The 17,243-nt window shown below is 36.5% G+C and overlaps 1 protein-coding gene across 5 annotated transcripts in view; it reads right to left on the bottom strand.

Annotated features, from left to right (window-relative positions):
- Window positions 1-11,061: 11,061 nt before the first annotated feature.
- The window catches only part of PARG (poly(ADP-ribose) glycohydrolase), a 122,773-nt gene continuing 116,591 nt past the window's right edge, over window positions 11,062-17,243 (bottom strand). For all 5 annotated transcript variants that reach the window (XM_045809875.2, XM_045809874.2, XM_045809873.2 and 2 more), the window contains exons 17-18: window positions 15,426-15,554; window positions 11,062-14,745 (exon numbers count right to left, since the gene is read on the bottom strand). In XM_045809875.2, coding sequence (XP_045665831.1) covers window positions 14,591-14,745; window positions 15,426-15,554 — 284 coding nt within the window. In that variant the 3' untranslated portion in view covers window positions 11,062-14,590. The remainder of the gene's footprint in view (window positions 14,746-15,425; window positions 15,555-17,243) is intronic.

Raw genomic sequence — 17,243 nt, 5'->3', positions numbered from 1 at the left:
GAAAAAAGAATTGTCAAATCACTATATTGTACACCAGAAACATATAACATTGTATGTTAACTACACTGGAATTAAGATTTTAAAAAATTCTCTTTTAAAAGATTTTATTTATTTATTTGAGAGAAAGAGCGAGAGAGCATGAGCGGGGAAGGGGGAGGGGAGAGGGAAAGAGAGAAGCAGACTCCCTGCTGAGCAGGGAACCTGATGCAGGGCTCAGTCCTGGGATCATGACCTGAGCTGAAGGCAGCCGCTTAACTGACTGAGCCACCCAGGTGCCCCTTAAAAAAAATATATTCTTGGTTATTTTCCTCAATAGTCCTCAAGGAATCTTCTTTTCAATAACCTTTATAAAATTTCCGTTTGACCATGTTCTCCCTGAGCACTTCGAAATTTTGTCTTCATTTCTGATGACTTTATATTTTTCTTCCCTTTTATTCCTGAATTTGATCAACTCTTGTTTCACTTTATTTTCTTTGGCTATTTCTCTTTTTAAGTTTTGAATTACTGATCCAAGATTTTTTTCAAATCTTTATGTGCTTACTTTAGGTTAATACAGATTGTAATGTTATGTTACGGGTTTTTTTTTTTCTCTTTCATGGTTTTAGAGAGGTTTTCATCGGCTGAAATATTCTGATTCTCTTCTATTTTATTCTCATTGTAGCTCTGTATAGATGAAAACTACTTATGTATATGAATTCCACAAATAGAATTGTTAGGTGGGGTTGGATTACAAGATTCCTACCTCAAGAATCCCTTCCCTCACTGTCAATGTAGCTAAGTATATTTTCCTTAATAGATAGCTTGGGGAAAGGATGTATGTGTGAGGGGGAATTTCACAAACCTTTGACTTTTTGGTTCCTTTGTCTCCCAAGATCCTACATTTCCCTCTCTTGTTTATTTTTTCTTTTTACCATTCAGGCTTCAAAAGTCATTCTTCCTCCTTTTTCTAGCATTTTTGTGAGGATGTTAAAATATACAGAAAAGTTTAATTTTCCAGCCAACAATCAAATATTTATCACTTAGATTCTATGATTGACATTTTATAATTCTTGCCTATTACATATTGATAAAATTATCTAGCCATCCATTAATCCATTTTATTTTTGATGAATTTCAAAGTAAATTGTCCACATCACTACATTTCCCCTTAAGTACTTTATCACGCATATCATTAAATAGAGCTCAATATTTCTTAACAATTTTTAATGTAAAATACACATTAAATGAAATGTACAAGTATTTGGTATACATTTACTAAATCTTAATAATTGCATACAGCTGTGTAACCCAAACTGCTATCAAGATATCGAACATCACCATCACGCTAGACAATTTTCTTATGCCCCCTTCCAGTAAATCCTCTACCTCTTTAGTCACAGACAACATTGTCCTGATTTTTCACCATGGACTACTTTTGCCTGTTCTAGGATTTCCTATAACGGAACCATATGGTATGTCCTCTTTTGCATAGGTTTATTTCACTCAGCATGTTTTTGAGATTCATCCATATTGTTTTTATCGGTAATTCATTCCTTTTTATTTCTGAGTAGTGTTCTCAGATATTGTGTGTTTATTCTTCTGCTCATGAACTTTAGGGTTGTTTCCAATTTGAGGGTATTGGGGAAAAGCTGCTATGAATATTTGCATGCAGGTATTTTTGTATACATGTGCTTCTTTCTACTGGGTAAATATGAGGAGTGGAATTGATGAGCCACAAGGTTTTCTTGAGCTTTAAAAGAAAGTGGAACACCTTTATCCAAAGTATTTGTATAATTTTACACTCCCACCAATGTTGGTGGATTCTATTGATCTGTCTTTTTAATTTTAAGCATTTGTACATCTTCTTTGGTGAAATTCAAAACTTCTGCCCAATTTTATTGAGTTATTTCTTTCTATTGAGTTGTCAGAATTCACATATTTTGATACTATTCCTTTGTCAGATACAAATCTACAAATATTTATTTCTAGTCTGTGGCTTACCTATTCATTTTTATGTGTCTTTTGAGGAGCATAAACTTTCAATTTTGGTAGTATAATTAATCAAATTTATCTCTTATGTTTAATATTTCCTTGACCTACCTAGGATATTTTTGCCTACGTGCAAGTCATGAAATATTCTAAGTTTCCCTTTAAAATCTTCATTGTTTGGGGGTCCCTGGCTGACTCAGTCAGTAGAGCATGTGACTCTTGACCTACGGGTTGTGAGTTCAAGCCCCACATTGGGTAGAGAAGTTACTTAAAGGAAAATCTTTAAGGGCACCTGGGTGGCTCTGTTGGCTGGGTGACCAATTCTTGGTTTTGGCTCAGGTCATGATCTCAGGGTCTTGGGATAGAGCCCTGCATCAGGCTCTGTGCTCGGTGGGGAGTCTGCTTGAGGATTCTCTCTCCCTCTCCCTATGTCCTTACCCCCACTCCCTCTCTCTCTGTAATAAATAAATAAATCTTTAAAAAAACCAAAATCTTTAAAATATAAATAAATAAAAACAAAGCTTTATGGTTTTATCCATCTCAAATGAAGTATTATATTTGCTGTGAGATAGGGGTTAATGTTCATTTTTTTCCCATAATGAGTTTCCAGTTATTCCAATAATGTTTGTTGAAAACCTTTCTTTTCCCTATTGGACCTTTCAGTCAACTTTGTCGAATCTCAAATTATAATATAAATTAAGGGTCTATTTCTGGTTCTCTATTCTGTTCCATTGAGCTATCTCTTGATCTTTATTATAGTATCGAACTCTCTTGATTCCTGTAATGTTATAATAACTCTTGAAATTGAGTAGTTAACTCCTCCAACTTTATTTTTCTTCAGCTTTGCTTTGTATATTCCAGGTTTTTTTGCATCTCTTTATACATTTTAGAATCAGTTTGTTAATTTTTACAATATGTCTGGGAGAATTTTCTTTTTCTTTTTTTGGTCTGGGGGATTTTTAGTAGTATTATATGAGAGGGGAGGGGAAGGAAAGAGTCCCATAAACTATACTGTCCCTTCCCTTTATAGTGCTCTCTGATCTGCTAAGACAGTTTTTCAGAATTTAAAAATTTTAAATGGCCTCAATGACATGTAATTCACATACCATATAATTCACCCATTTAATTGTACAATTCAATGATTGTTAGGGTATTCACAGATAAATGCAACTATCACCACAATTTTAGAACATTTTCATCACTTCAAGAAGAAACCTACTATTCCTATCATCCTGTTATTTTTCCATTCCTTATCTTCAGCCCTAAGCAACAACTAATTGACCTTCTGTCTTTATACATATTCCTATTCTGGATTTTCTCATGAATGGAATAGAATGTGGTCTTTTGTGATTTCTTACACTTGACATGTTTCCATATATCAGTATGTAGCATATATCACCACTTCATTGCTTTTTATGGCCAATAATATTCAATTGTACGGAATATACTACATTTTGTTAATCTAACCATTCATTGATGGATGATGGGACTATTGTGAATAACAATACTATAAATGTTCATGTACGAGTTTCTGTGTGAACATGTGTTTTTACTTCTCTCGATCTATTCCCTAGAGTAGAATACTGTGTCATATGGTGACCTTCTGTTTAATTGTTTGAGGAACTGACAAACTGTTTTCCAAAGTGGCTGGACTATTTTTACATTACCAGCAGCAGAGTGTCAGGGTTCCATTTTCTCCACAGCCTTACCAACCATTATTATGTGACTTTTCAATTCTAGCCATCCTACTGGGTGTGAAGTAGTATCTCATTGTGGTTTTGATTTGCACTTTCTTGATGACTAATGATGTTGAGCATTCTTCCATGTGCTTGTTTGCCACTTTTGTATCTTCTTTGGAGAAATGTCACTCAGATCCTGTGCCCACTTTTTAGCTGGACCATTTTTCTTGTTATTATCATGTTGTAAGAGTTATTTGTATATTCTATATACAATTCCCTTATCAGATATGATTTGTAAAAATTTTCTCTCATTCTATGAGTTGTCTTTTCACTTTCTTTTTTTTTTTTTAAGATTTTATTTATTTATTCGACAGAGATAGAGACAGCCAGCGAGAGAGGAAACACAAGCAGGGGGAGTGGGAGAGGAAGAAGCAGGCTCATAGCGGAGGAGCCTGATGTGGGGCTTGATCCCATAACGCCGGGATCACGCCCTGAGCAGAAGGCAGACGCTCAACTGCTGTGCCACCCAGGCGCCCCCCCCTTTTTTTAAAGAGCTTTTCACTTTCTTCATAGTGTCTTTTGAAACCCAAAAGTTTTAAATTTTGATGAAGTCCAACCTATTTTTTTCTTTTACTGTTTGTACTTTTGGTGTCATATTTAAGAATGCTTCATCAAATCCAAGGTCATGAAGAATTTTTTAATTTTTTTATTGTGGTAAAACATACATAAGTTTAGCATTTCAACCTTTTTCAAGTGTGCATTTCGATGGCAGTAAGTACATACACATTGCTGTGCAACCATCACCACTATCCACCTACAGAACTTTTTCATCATTCCAAACTGAAACTCTGCCTGCATTAAACAATAACTCTCTAGCTCCCCTTCCCTAGTCCCTGGTAAACACTTCTACTTTCTGTCTTGATGTATTTGACAATTCTAGGTATCTCATATAAGTAGAATCATACAGTATTTGTCCTTTTTATAGGGCTTATTTCACTCAGCATAATGTCTTCAAGGATTATCCACACTGTAGCATACATCACAGTTCCTTATTTTTTAAAGCTAGACAATATTCCACTGTATGCATATACATTTTGTTGATCAACTCATCTCTTGAATATTTGAGTTATTTCCACTTTTTGGCTATTTTGACTAATGCTACTGTGAACACTATTGTACAAATATCTGTTCAAGTGCCAGCTTTCATTTCTTTTGTGTCTAAACACCAAAGTAGAATTCCTGGATCTAATGGCAAATCAATGTTTACTTTTTTGAGGAACTGCAAGATGATTAGGATTTACTCCTATATTTTCTTCTCAGAGTTTTATAGTTTTTGCTTTTATGTTTAGGTCTTTGATCCACTTTGAGTGAATTTATATTTAGGGTGTGAGGTAAGGTTCCAGCTTCATTCTTTTGCATGTGAATATCCAGTTGGCCCATCACCATTGTTGAAAAGGCTATCTTTCTCCACTGAATGGTGTTGGCACCCTTGCAAAGAATCAGTTGAACGTAGATGTATGAGATTATTTGCGGACTCCCTATCCATTATACTGATCTATGTATCTGTCTTGGTGCTAGGAAGTTTTAAAACTGTAAGTGTGAGTGCCCCAACTCTATTCAAGATTTTTCAGGATTGTTTTGGCTATTCTGATTCCCTTGAAATTCCATGTGAATTAGAATCAGCTCATCAATTTGTATAAAGAAGTTAGCTGGGATTCTGATAGGGATTACACTGAATTTATAGATCAGTTTGGGGAGTACTACCATCTTAACAAGTCTTTTGATCCACGAATATGAGCTTATCTTTGCTGTTAGGGTTTTTTTTTTTTTTAAGATCTTATCTATCTATCTATCTATCTATCTATCTATCTATCTATCTATCTATCTATCTATCTATCTGAGAGAGCATGCACAAGGAGAGGAGCAGAGGCAGAGGGACAAGCAGACTGCGCTGAGCTCAAGCTCAATCCCACGTTCCCGAGATCATGACCTGAGCCAAAATCAAGAGTCGAACATTCAACTGACTGAGGCACCAGGAGCCCAGGTGGTTAGTTTTATAAAATTATTCATTTAATCTTTTTACTTATTATAGGTCTATTCAGATGGTTGGTTTCTAGCTTGAGTCAGTTTCAGTAGTTTGTGTCTCTCAGTAGTTTCTGTGCCACCACACTCCAAAACACATTGCCCTTTTCACTGTTTGTTGGTAAATAGTTGCTCATAACAATCCTTTATAATCCTTTTTATATCTGTAAGATTGGTAGTAATGTCCCACCTTCATTTCTGATTCTAGTAATTTGAGGCTTCTCTTTTTCCTTTATCAAACTAGTTAAAGGTTCACCAGTTATGTTGATCTTTACAAAAAGCCAGATTTTTTTGTCAGGTCTTTTTTTTTAATTCTTTATTTTTTTCTGCTCTAATCTTTATTATTTCCTTCCTTCTACTTATAGATTTAGTTTGTTCTGCTTTCTCCAGTGTCTTAAGATTGAGGGTTAGATTATTGATTTGAGATCTTCCCTCCACCACTCCCTGCCCTGTAGCACAGGCATTTACAGACACAGATTTGTCTCTAAGCACTGCTGTAGCTGCGTCTCATAAGTTTTGGTACATTGTGCTTTGATTTTTATTCAGTGCTAAATAATTTCTGATTTTCCATTTGTTTTCTTCTTTGACCTATTGGTTATTTAGGACCACTAAATCATTCAGAATATATACACTTACGTTTCCATTGCTATTTCCACCCTTTGATTACTCATGAAAAAAAAATTTTATTTTCAATTTAACAGAGAGAAAAACAGCCAGCGAGAGAGGGAATACAAGCAGGGGGAGTGGGAGAGGAAGAAGCAGGCTCCCAGCGGAGCATGGAGCCCAATGTGGGGCTCGGTCCCAGGACCCTGGGATCACGCCCTGAGCTGAAGGCAGACGCTTAACCACTGAGCCACCCAGGCGCCCCTACTCATGAAATTTTTTAACATGCATATTAAACATTCATGTGTAACAATGTCTCATACCATCACTTGAAAAATGTAAGAATATCAGAACATTCTTTTTGATCATTTTCCTCCAAATTTCCATGCTACTGCTATCCGAAATTTTTACTTTCCCTTATTTTTAACAACACAAATTAGGCATTAATGTTGTTCTTGTTATACAATTTTTAAAACTATATTTACATACACATTACTATTTTGTTCATTACTCTTCCTAGAATATATCCTTCTAGAATTTGCTTTAGTAAGAGCATGATAAAGGTAAACTCTTTTTGTTTTATCTCAAAAGGTCTATTTTTAAAAATTTATTTATTTATTTATTTATTTATTTATTTATTTATTTGACAGAGAGAGACAGCCAGCGAGAGAGGGAACACAAGCAGGGGGAGTGGGAGAGGAAGAAGCAGGCTCCTAGCGGAGGAGCCTGATGTGGGGCTCGATCCCAGAACGCCAGGATCACACCCTGAGCCGAAGGCAGACGCTTAACGACTGCGCCACCCAGGCACCCCACAAAAGGTCTATTTTCATTCTTGAAAGATGGTCAGCAAGATTAAAAGTTACTCTTAAAGCATGTATAGATATTATTTCATGAATTTTTATTCACTTAATGTATTTTACTCATTATTATAATTATTTGCAATGAATAAAAATCAATATACCAAAAACTTTTGTAATTATTATAAATTATAATATTCTTATTTATTTCTTAAAGAGTATCACTCTTTTCTATCTTCCTGCTTTTAAGATCTGTTTTTAGTCTTTTTTATTCTGCAATTTCACTCTGATGTGTTTAGGTATTTCATCAGTCTTAGAAAAGTCTTGTCAAATATTGCCTTTGCTCCATTTTCCCAATCTTTTCTGGGACTCTAATTAGGCTTACTTTAGATCTCACTCTGTCCTCCACTTCTAATTATTTTAAATTTAAAATGTCTTTCCACATAAAAAAATCTTCATTGTTTCCACATGGTCCATGGCTTGGTAAAGTGTCTGGGGAGTGTAGAAGCAACTGCTCTGGTGACAGGAGCAGAAGTTCAGGTGGAATCCCCAAGGCCAGGGACTGAAGCCCTTTGAAGGCCATTGAATTCAGGAGGTCTCTCTAATCATGCTTGAGAGTGAGTCTTTCAGAGATACTACCCGAGCCTGTCCTGTGGAAAGTGGTCCGGTAGAAGCCCATTTCCTTGATGAGTTTCATGTCCTGCTTTAGAAAGTGGTTTTTCAGGAAGTCACAGAATGAGGGGCTGTACTGGCAGAGACCAGAAAAAGCAGATCTAGTAGGGCTAGCTTCAGTTTCTTTTCTAGAACCATGCAGGCCTCCAAGGTGTCCAACACATATTCTGACACATACTGAGATGACTCCTGAGATGATTCCTATTCTCAAAGACACTGTCAACACATTGGTTTTGCAGGGAGGCAGTTGGTGCTTTGTGTTTCTGCCTTTCCAACTCAAAGATGACACACACCTTTTAAGGCCACACTGTTACAATTAAAACAACAGCACAGAGAGAGTTAGGTATTAGAGGTTCACAAATGCAGGTTAGCCAGGTAATGGATTGTGACCTTGGCCTCATTTCAACTATTCTGAGGGATCTGGTGCCTTTATTGGATACAAGGTACTGACCACAAAATACAGTGTTACTAATGCTATTAGTCTATTCTTTTGCCAATACCACACTGTTTTGATTACTGTATTTATAGTAAGACTTGAAATCAGGTAATGTCAGTCAGCTGATAGTGCTCTTCCTGTTCAGTAATGTGTTAGTTATTTTTGGTCTTCTGCCTTTCCATATAAACTTTAGAATCAGTTTGTCTATATCCAAAAATAACTTGGCCAGGATTTTGATTAAGACTGTGTTCAATCCACAGATCAAATTATATCATCAAAAATATAGTCTTCCTGGGGCGCCTGGGTGGCTCAGTCTTTAAGCGTCTGCCTTCCGCCCAGGGCGTGATCCCAGGACCCTGAGAGAGCAGGCTTTTCTTGGCCCTTTATCTGCACGAAAAACTTCCAGGTTGCTGCCTTCTCCAGTAATCAGTATGGGATATATGAGGGAATAAGACATTCCAGGGAATTCACCACTGTCTTGTTCCTCGGTTCTAGGACTCCCTTAGCCAGTCTGCCTTCTCTTCCACATTTCAGATTCTTTTTATGTCTGTTTTATGTATCACATTCAGGGCTTTTAGCTGTACTTAGGAATAATAGGGAAAAGTCTGTCTACTCCATCTTTTGGAATAAGAAGTCCTTTGTGTGAGTGATGACACTGTGGTAATGTGTTTTAGAAACACTGATTTACAGATGAAACATAATGTCTGGGATGAACTTCAAAATAATTTGGGGTGGGTAATAGGTAGAAAGAGAAAATGAGATTAGCTATGAATTGGTAATTGTTGAAGATGGATGATGCATGTATAGAAATTCATTACTCTATTTTATTTTTGCATATGTCTGAAGTTCTCCTTAAAAAGAAAACCATTTCCTGGCCACCCAGTCTAAGTCATATTACAGGCTCTTGTCTGTGTTCTCCACTACAGTATAAATCTGATAAGGACCTAGTCTATTTTGGTCATAATTATAGCTCCAAAGCTTCAAAGTGGCAGCACAGAGTTGGCATTCAAATTGCCACGCTTCCTCAAATATAAAATGCCACAGATGATAAAATACCTTTATTTTATGTATTATTAAAAAAATACCAAAGGGGCGCCTGGGTGGCTCAGTCAGTTGAGCATTGTACTCTTGATTTCAGCTCAGGTCATGATCACAGGGTCATGAAATCAAGCCCTGCATGGGGCTCTGTACTCAGTGCAGAGTCTGCTTGAGATTTTCTCTCTCCCTCTTCCTATGCCCCTTCCCCCCACACTCTATCTCTCTAAAGTAAATAATTTTTTTTTTTAAAGGATTTGACAGAGAGAGAGAGAGAGAAAGAGCGCACACAAACAGGGGGAGCAGCAGGCAGAGGGAAAGAGAGAAGCAAGCTCCCCACTGAGCAAAGAGCCTAATGTGGGGTTTGATCCCAGGACCCTGGGATCATGACCTGGGCCAAAGGCAGACACTTAACCGATGGAGCCACCCAGTAGCCCCAATAAATAAAATCTTATAAAAATTAAATTACAGCATATATGGCATAGCATCAATTTTTATAAGTATTTGAATTTCAGATGCTACAATGTGGAAAAAATGTTCATTTTGTAATAAATGAAATATGGTATTTGTAGAACAAATGATACCCTATGAGGTCAAGATCATGATGAAAATGTTTCACACATGTTCAAGATCAGGGTTTAGCCAATTTTACAGTAAATATAGTTCTTCCCAAATATTGAAAATTTATGTCCTAGCTTATAGGTTACTGAAACAGAAAGTTTCAGGTTAACAGAAAATGCAACATTCTGACATGACAGTCTCCACCCTTTTACCACAAAGTCCCTTTTATTATTTTATCCCCAAGGTAACCGTATTTTGAAATATTTTGATATCTAGTAAAATTCATTTGTTAAGCTAATTTTCTTCATTTTTCATAGATTAAATATGTAGTATTCAAATGGAGGCAATATAATTCCAGCTAAAATAAAACTTGACATTTCACCTCCCCTACATGGATTCACTACAAGGAAAAGTACACTTCCATTAGGAAATCTACTTTTTAGCTTCCAATGCTACTTTCTCAGAATCCAAGAACCAGTGGAATCGACACGGCAGGAATCAAGATGGCAGGAGCTGATGCCAGCTCCTATATTAAGTCAAGAAAGGGCATGAAGGTAGCACATCTTAATATTATATTGTAAGTTAGCCCATTTGTTTACACAAATCTCCAACAGATGAAACTGTGTAAGGGAGTTCAACATTGTGGTGAACTGACATGGTGCAGGTGTCTATTCAAGTTTCTAAATTGACAACATAAAAATTCAATTGTTTTTTCTATGCTGAATTGGAACAGAGTGGTGAGAAGAAAATACTATTTATGGAGTTTTAGATCACTTACCCTCTCTGTGTGTCAGTTCAGATCTGAGTGCAGAGAAGTCATTCATCTTTGTATAGCTGAGCAGAAAGTTCAGTGGATACCCACAGAAGACACCTGTGTCTATGAATATGTGAATGGACGGAAGGACAGTGGTCCTCAGAACCTTCAAGACATCTTCCCTGTCCCTGATTTGAGCTCTCTTGGAAGACGGAAATTGGGAAAAGGGAATGAATAAGAGGAAACATTATCTTAGGAACCTGGCCAGGATGAAAAACTAATACAGCCAGAATCTCTCTACCTTTGGAAAGTCCCTCATGCCAGTGACCATCTCTACATGCCTAACACCTAATGTGAAATAACAAATCTACATGCAAAAACTTTCACCAAATGTCTAGGACACACACTACAGTTTTAAAATGAGAGTATGTACATGAACATCTCAAAAGTGGCATAATTATTTAAAAGAAGTGGTAACAAGGGAATCAGAATTTCTTTATTGTTATCCTGCAAAAATCATGTAAACATTAGCACAGACCTCTCCTTATCCCCAAGTTCAAAACTGTCATAAGATGGTAATCCTACATTTAAAATAAACAGGAAAAATAAAACCAGTTATTAGATGGACATAGCAGTTTTGGCTGTCTTGCGTGGGAAACCTTCTGCTCTGGAGGCTCAGTAGATCTGTGTGGGAATCTGATGACGGGGGACAAAGAGCACTCTGTCACAGGCACAGAGAACAGCAGTGGGTCAGTGGATTTTAGCAGTTTGTTCCATAAGTATCATACTGGGGCCCTCTTATAGCCCCCAAACAAGAACAGGATTAAATATTTGAGTGCAGGTGCCAGCAATGGCTGGTCTTTCCCTTACCTCCTAAAACAAAGGATTGGGGCAGATCCACAAGGTTAAATGAAGAAAGTACAGGACTTCTCTTTAAAGCAGACATACTATGATTCAGGTTTTCCTTACATCAGAAAAAAGTCATGAACATGCAGCCACACAGATTGGAAAGGACAGGGAAAAAAAAACAAAACAGGTGAGAATCTATACACAACTGCTTCTCTTCCTGTTGAAGTTTTAAAGAATGCAACCCAGCCACTTTTTTGCTCCATCATATTCTTGCATTGGGACACTTTAATCAATATTCGGTTTCCAAAGCAATAAATATTGGTTAAATACCTGGTATAGCAGTCATGAAGCCTAGTTAGATATCCTTTTCAATCTCCGCTTTAAGACCAATTTGGGTCTGCCTGCCCTTAATGTCACTTCAACCAGCAAGAAAAGAAATAATTCTCTCAGAGACATTTTAATGTAGCCTGCTGATAACTAGTCATTCATTATGAAGAATAACTTATAGTAGGAACCAGGTAGAGAACAACAGTGTCAGAGCCTTTGCTCTATCAGGTCTCCTCCAGAGATGACAGACTAAGTCTCCTTTCACAATGAATTTCTGGAGGTTCAGATGGTATTACCTAAGCTCTGGGCATCTGTTAGCCCATTGGAAAAATGGGCTAAAATATGCAAAGCAACTAGTATAGTACCTAATATACAGTAGATGCTCCATAAATGTTTCCGGGTCAATTACAATAGTTGACATTTATTGAGCACCAACTATGTGCCAGACCCCATAAGCACTTCTTTATGTATAGTATTTCCTAATAAGTGCTAATAGCCTGTTTTCTAGATGAGTTAAATAAGGCTCAGAAATTCAGTTTATTTAGAGAATTAGCAAGGGATGTGGCTAGCATTTGAACGCAGTTTGTCTGATTTAAAATCTCATATCCTTTCCATTACTCCACATTACTTCCTTAAACTGTTACGGCATTTGAGTGAGCTAGACAGAAAGTCTAAAGCAAGTGAGCTATATTAACCACCTAAGAATTCTAAACTAAAATATTGTTTCATGCCTCAACAGATGAAAAAACAACATGAAATGAAATAATAAACCCCTAATGGAAGGGAATAAAAAGATGCTGTTAAATGTTTTAGACTAAATATTAATTAGATGTCTGATTTTTTCCTCCTTTTACAGAGGGCATCCCTCCTGCCTCAAAAAACGGACATTAGTTCTCTTTATGTTCCATCTGATTAAATTGTCCCAATCCTGGAATGTACTGGGACAAAGTAGGCAGGTTTTATTCTTGGAAAACCCTCAAAAGAGAGAGGCACTCAGGTAGATGGCCCAGCCACTAAGCCTGTTCAGCACTAAGAGTTCAGTCTTAGATTCTATGTTCTGGAATATTAGGCTGGGTGGTCTTCTTACCTGGATTTAATGACTTCTCTACCACACGAACCATTCTATACTGTTCATGTAATGTTTTAAACAACTGTTCACTTAGTCCTGGGGCTGGGTAAGAGGGAAAGATATGGAAACAGAAAAAAGAAATGAAATATAACCATGAATGCTTAACCAAAGCTCAGGATGGGTTGGGATGGGAAGAGAACACTTTAGTATCAGTAGAAATAAAGCCAGACACCTTGGATTTAGGGAGATGATTAAAAATCTTAGTTACTATGGTAAAGAACTTCGTTAATCACAAGTGGCTGCCATCAGGTGCCAAATTCCATTAACCTCTCAATCTCTAAAGAGCTGCAGACATTGGCCACTGCCCAATTTTTTCCTGCCAATACTGATACCAGGAGTTTGACCATCTACCAAAATTTCTTATTACTAGGATTTGACCTCCAATAGCACTTTCTGACAGCTGACTATAAACTAGAGCTTTAACAGTATAATTTGGGATTATTTTAGAATTATGAATAAATGCTTCACAACTAAACTCTACTCTCAATTAATGCAGAATCAGCTTTCATTTTAACCTCCGAAAGACATTCTTATTTATGTTTGCTGCCAGTTTTAAATGAACACAATTATAAATAAATGATTTTAAACAAACCCCCTGATTAAGCCTAAACCTAATAGTTTTTTGTAACTCCAGTTTTATTTGGATTTTATGTGCTTGCACACAGACACACTTAAAGAACATATATTTATATTTATATATATAAAATATAGATGACATGGGAGTTTCTGACAAATGATTTGTTAATGAAAATTTATTAACTATATAACCTTTGAATACCAGAGAAACTTCAATATGTACAAATCAGCATGAGTTCCCAGTTCCTAAACTTTGGTTATATGAATATGCCTCAAGCACCATAGAACAAACAATAATTCTATTTGAGAAGAAAAAAAAATTCCAAGAAATGAAAAATCCTGCAACTCTCTTGCATCTTTTCTTTTCTTTTTTTTTTAAACACCATTTGGGGAAACTTTTATTGTACATTTCCTTCCACCTTGGTCAGTTTCCAAAAACAGTATGAATAAAAATTGATCAGGGAAGAAAGGACTGACAAACCATTATACATCAAGGAGCTGTCTCAAAAGAACTGTATCTGGAAATTATTTTGTCTGAAATACAAAATCATTTTAACCTAGGAGATTTGCATTAAGTATCATGTAGGAAAAAAATCCTCTTCATTTTCAAAATTCAAAAAACTCAAACAACACAATCATAACAAGAGTTGGGGGTGAAAGGCTTACAGGGAAATCTTTAGCAAACCCAGTTAAAAAATTCTTGGTTTTCAAAAAAAAAAGTTCTTGGTTTTCAACTTCTTCCCTGGCATCCCTGGGATCTGCTAGCTGCAGAGGCAATGTGCATAATATATAGGCATCAAAAAAGAGACCTGACAGGCTGAGCACAACCTTTCATGGGATTTCACAGGAAATCTGATGGGCAAAAGAAAGAAAAACCGAAGAATGAAGACTGAAATAGAAAAAATGCAAACAAAATATATCTAACCCTGTGTAAGTTAGGATGGAGGGGGCTTACATGTACAAACTGACAACTGCCTGTGTGTGGAAGGGATTGCATCCTTGCCCACAAACTGGATTATATACATGTTTATATTAAGTTAAGTCAGTTCGTATATTACACCAGACAAGTCAAACAGGATGATTCTGGTGAGAGGTGGAAGGAGACTCTATTTACTCAGCTCCTCAGGCCCCAGTCCTTTGTCCTGGCTGGTTGGTGGTCTCTGCACAGGACTCAACAGCATGGTATATGAATGGATAAAGCTTGATGTCTGGTCCAGGGGTGGAACAGTTTCTGCATTCTTCATTGTAATACCGGAGCAGCAGCTTATATACTTCTCCTGGAGAGTAGAAGTCCAGACCAATTCCACATTAAGGTATGCAGATGGATAAAATTACTAAAGAACACTCCAGTTTTATCTTAATCTAACTAACATGTGTTCACTTTTGGCTTTTGAAAATAAAGCATGAATGTGATATTCCTGATGTAAAGTTAAAAAAAAAATTAAGTACCTTAAAGAAACTACTTATTAGTTCATGATGACAAGAGGCTATACATGGTACATCAGCCATGTATCATTTTGGGAGTTTGTGGCAACTTTATTTCTATATTCAGCTCCCAGGGTAGCAAGGCCTTTCAGGTCCAGCTGAAATACAGCAAATGAGCATGCTGTTATGTCTGATAAATGTGACTAAGAGTGAGGCCTCTTAGACTTGAATTTATCCTCCTTTATTGTCCCTTTTTTAGTTTTCTATATGCATAAAAGTAAAAATGGATATTAAACTCCAGCTTCTTGGCCTTACTTTAATAAGCTGACATACTCATTCAAGATAGCAGATGAAACTTTGTCAGAAAAAAGATTCTGCAGATGTTGTCCAACTAAGACTCTGTCCACCCTTCTCAAAGTCACGCTTTCATTTTTTTCTTGTCCACTGTGATCCATCTAGTTCCAGCAAGTGTTTGTCCTGGATGGTGGACAATCTATCTAGATACCAAGTGTTAAGGCTATTTCCTACTTACCAACAGTTAGTTTCCTTTCCGTAAGGAAAGTGTGCATGCTGTAAATGTCTCTCATCAATTCTGAGTCCCCAAAGGTGAAATAAACCACATCACGCTCAGCTACAGCAGCTGCCAGTATCTGTATTAAGGCTGTAGCAAAGAGGAAAAAAAACACAGCTATATTATGACACTTCCCATCAAGACACCTTTAGTTCTTTCAACCAGCTAAATTATAGCTGGTGTGCCATAGCTTTATCCTGGATTAAAGATTTATAAACCTAATATACGTGTTATTACAAATGGCGAATACAGACGGGCATAAATCATCTAGTTGTGTGACTTTTCAGACATGCTCTGAGAATATCATCAAGCCACAGAAATCCCACATAAGCACCTTTGTGGGAAAATAAAGTAAGGTACATCTGAGGCAGCACAGTCAAGGCACTAAGGTGGTATTTCCTTTCACTTATATTAATTTGGAACTAAACTTTTTGTTTGCTTGCTTCATTTGATTATTTTGTCTTATTACCTAGTCGCCAGTCTTTTGTATCACAGGAGTCTCTGATCTTTCCTGAACAATGCACGTGGGAAGATCTCATGGTCTCATTAACCCTACAGCAAGCATTCTCAAAATGGGTTAGAGAACATAACCCTTGTCCCTCTTATATTCCCACCTCCACCCAATCATTGCAGCATGGAGTCAATGTTACTGAGAACACTGGATAGTAACTCTGGTACGCTGCAATGGGAAAATCACTGAGAACCACTGTCCCCAGGAATCAAAGTTACAAATCACTGAGCCTGAATATGTTTCCAAAAATTAAGTTCCTTAATAACTTTAATCTCAATAGACAAAGTTTATTTCATTTTTCATTTTAAAAAGTTTTGAGGACCTTATTATTTTAATTCCAGTGTATTTAACATATAGTGTACAATATAGTGATTCATCAGTTCCATATATTACTCAATGCTCATCAAGATAGTGTACTCTCAATCCTTCACCTACTTTACCCATCCCCCCATCCACCTGCTCTCTGCCAACCATCTGTTTGTTCTCTATAGTTAAGAGTCTGTTGGTTTGCCTCTCTTTTTCTTCCCCCTTTGTTTGTTTTGTTTCTTAAATTCCACATATGAGTGAAATCATATAGTATCTGTCTTTCTTTACTAGCTTATTTCACTTAGCATTATACTCTTTAGCTCTATGCATGTCATTGCAAATGGTACGGTTTCATTCTTTTTTATGGCTGAGTAATATTATACACACAAATATGTGGAATATATATATACATCTTCTTTAGCCATTCATCTATTGATAGACACTTGCACTGCTTCCATAGTTTGGCTATTGTAAATAACACTGCAATAAACATAGGGGTGCATATATCCCTTTGAATTAGTGTTTTTGTAGTACGATTACTGGATCATAGGGTAGTTCTATTTTTAATTTTTTGAGGAACCTCCATACTGTCTTCAACAGTGGCTGCACTAGTTTTCATTCCCACCAACAGTGCAAGAATGTTTCTTTTACTCCACATCCTCGCCAATACTTGTTTCTTGAGTTTTTGATTTTAGCCATTCTGATAGGTATAAGGTGATATCTCATTATGGTTTTGATTTGCATTTCCCTGATGATGAGGTTTATGTTGAGCAGTTTTTTATGTCTGTTGGCCATCTGTATGTCTTCTTTGGAGAAAAGTCAACAGACAAATTTATTTTAAATAACGACAAAATTGAACAGGCTCGGTATAAACTGAACAAAATAACACAGGTATAATTCTTTGCTAGTTACATATCTTTTACTTCATAAAAAGGGAGGTGGGAATCAAACTAAAACATTAC

The sequence above is a fragment of the Ursus americanus genome, chromosome 6, assembly GCF_024610735.1.
Source record: "Ursus americanus isolate L20-20 chromosome 6, mUrsAme1.1.p, whole genome shotgun sequence".
NCBI classification, from domain to species: Eukaryota; Metazoa; Chordata; class Mammalia; order Carnivora; family Ursidae; genus Ursus; species Ursus americanus.
Note: the sequence above shows the minus strand (reverse complement) of the source record. Positions and strands in the feature narration are given on the sequence as shown.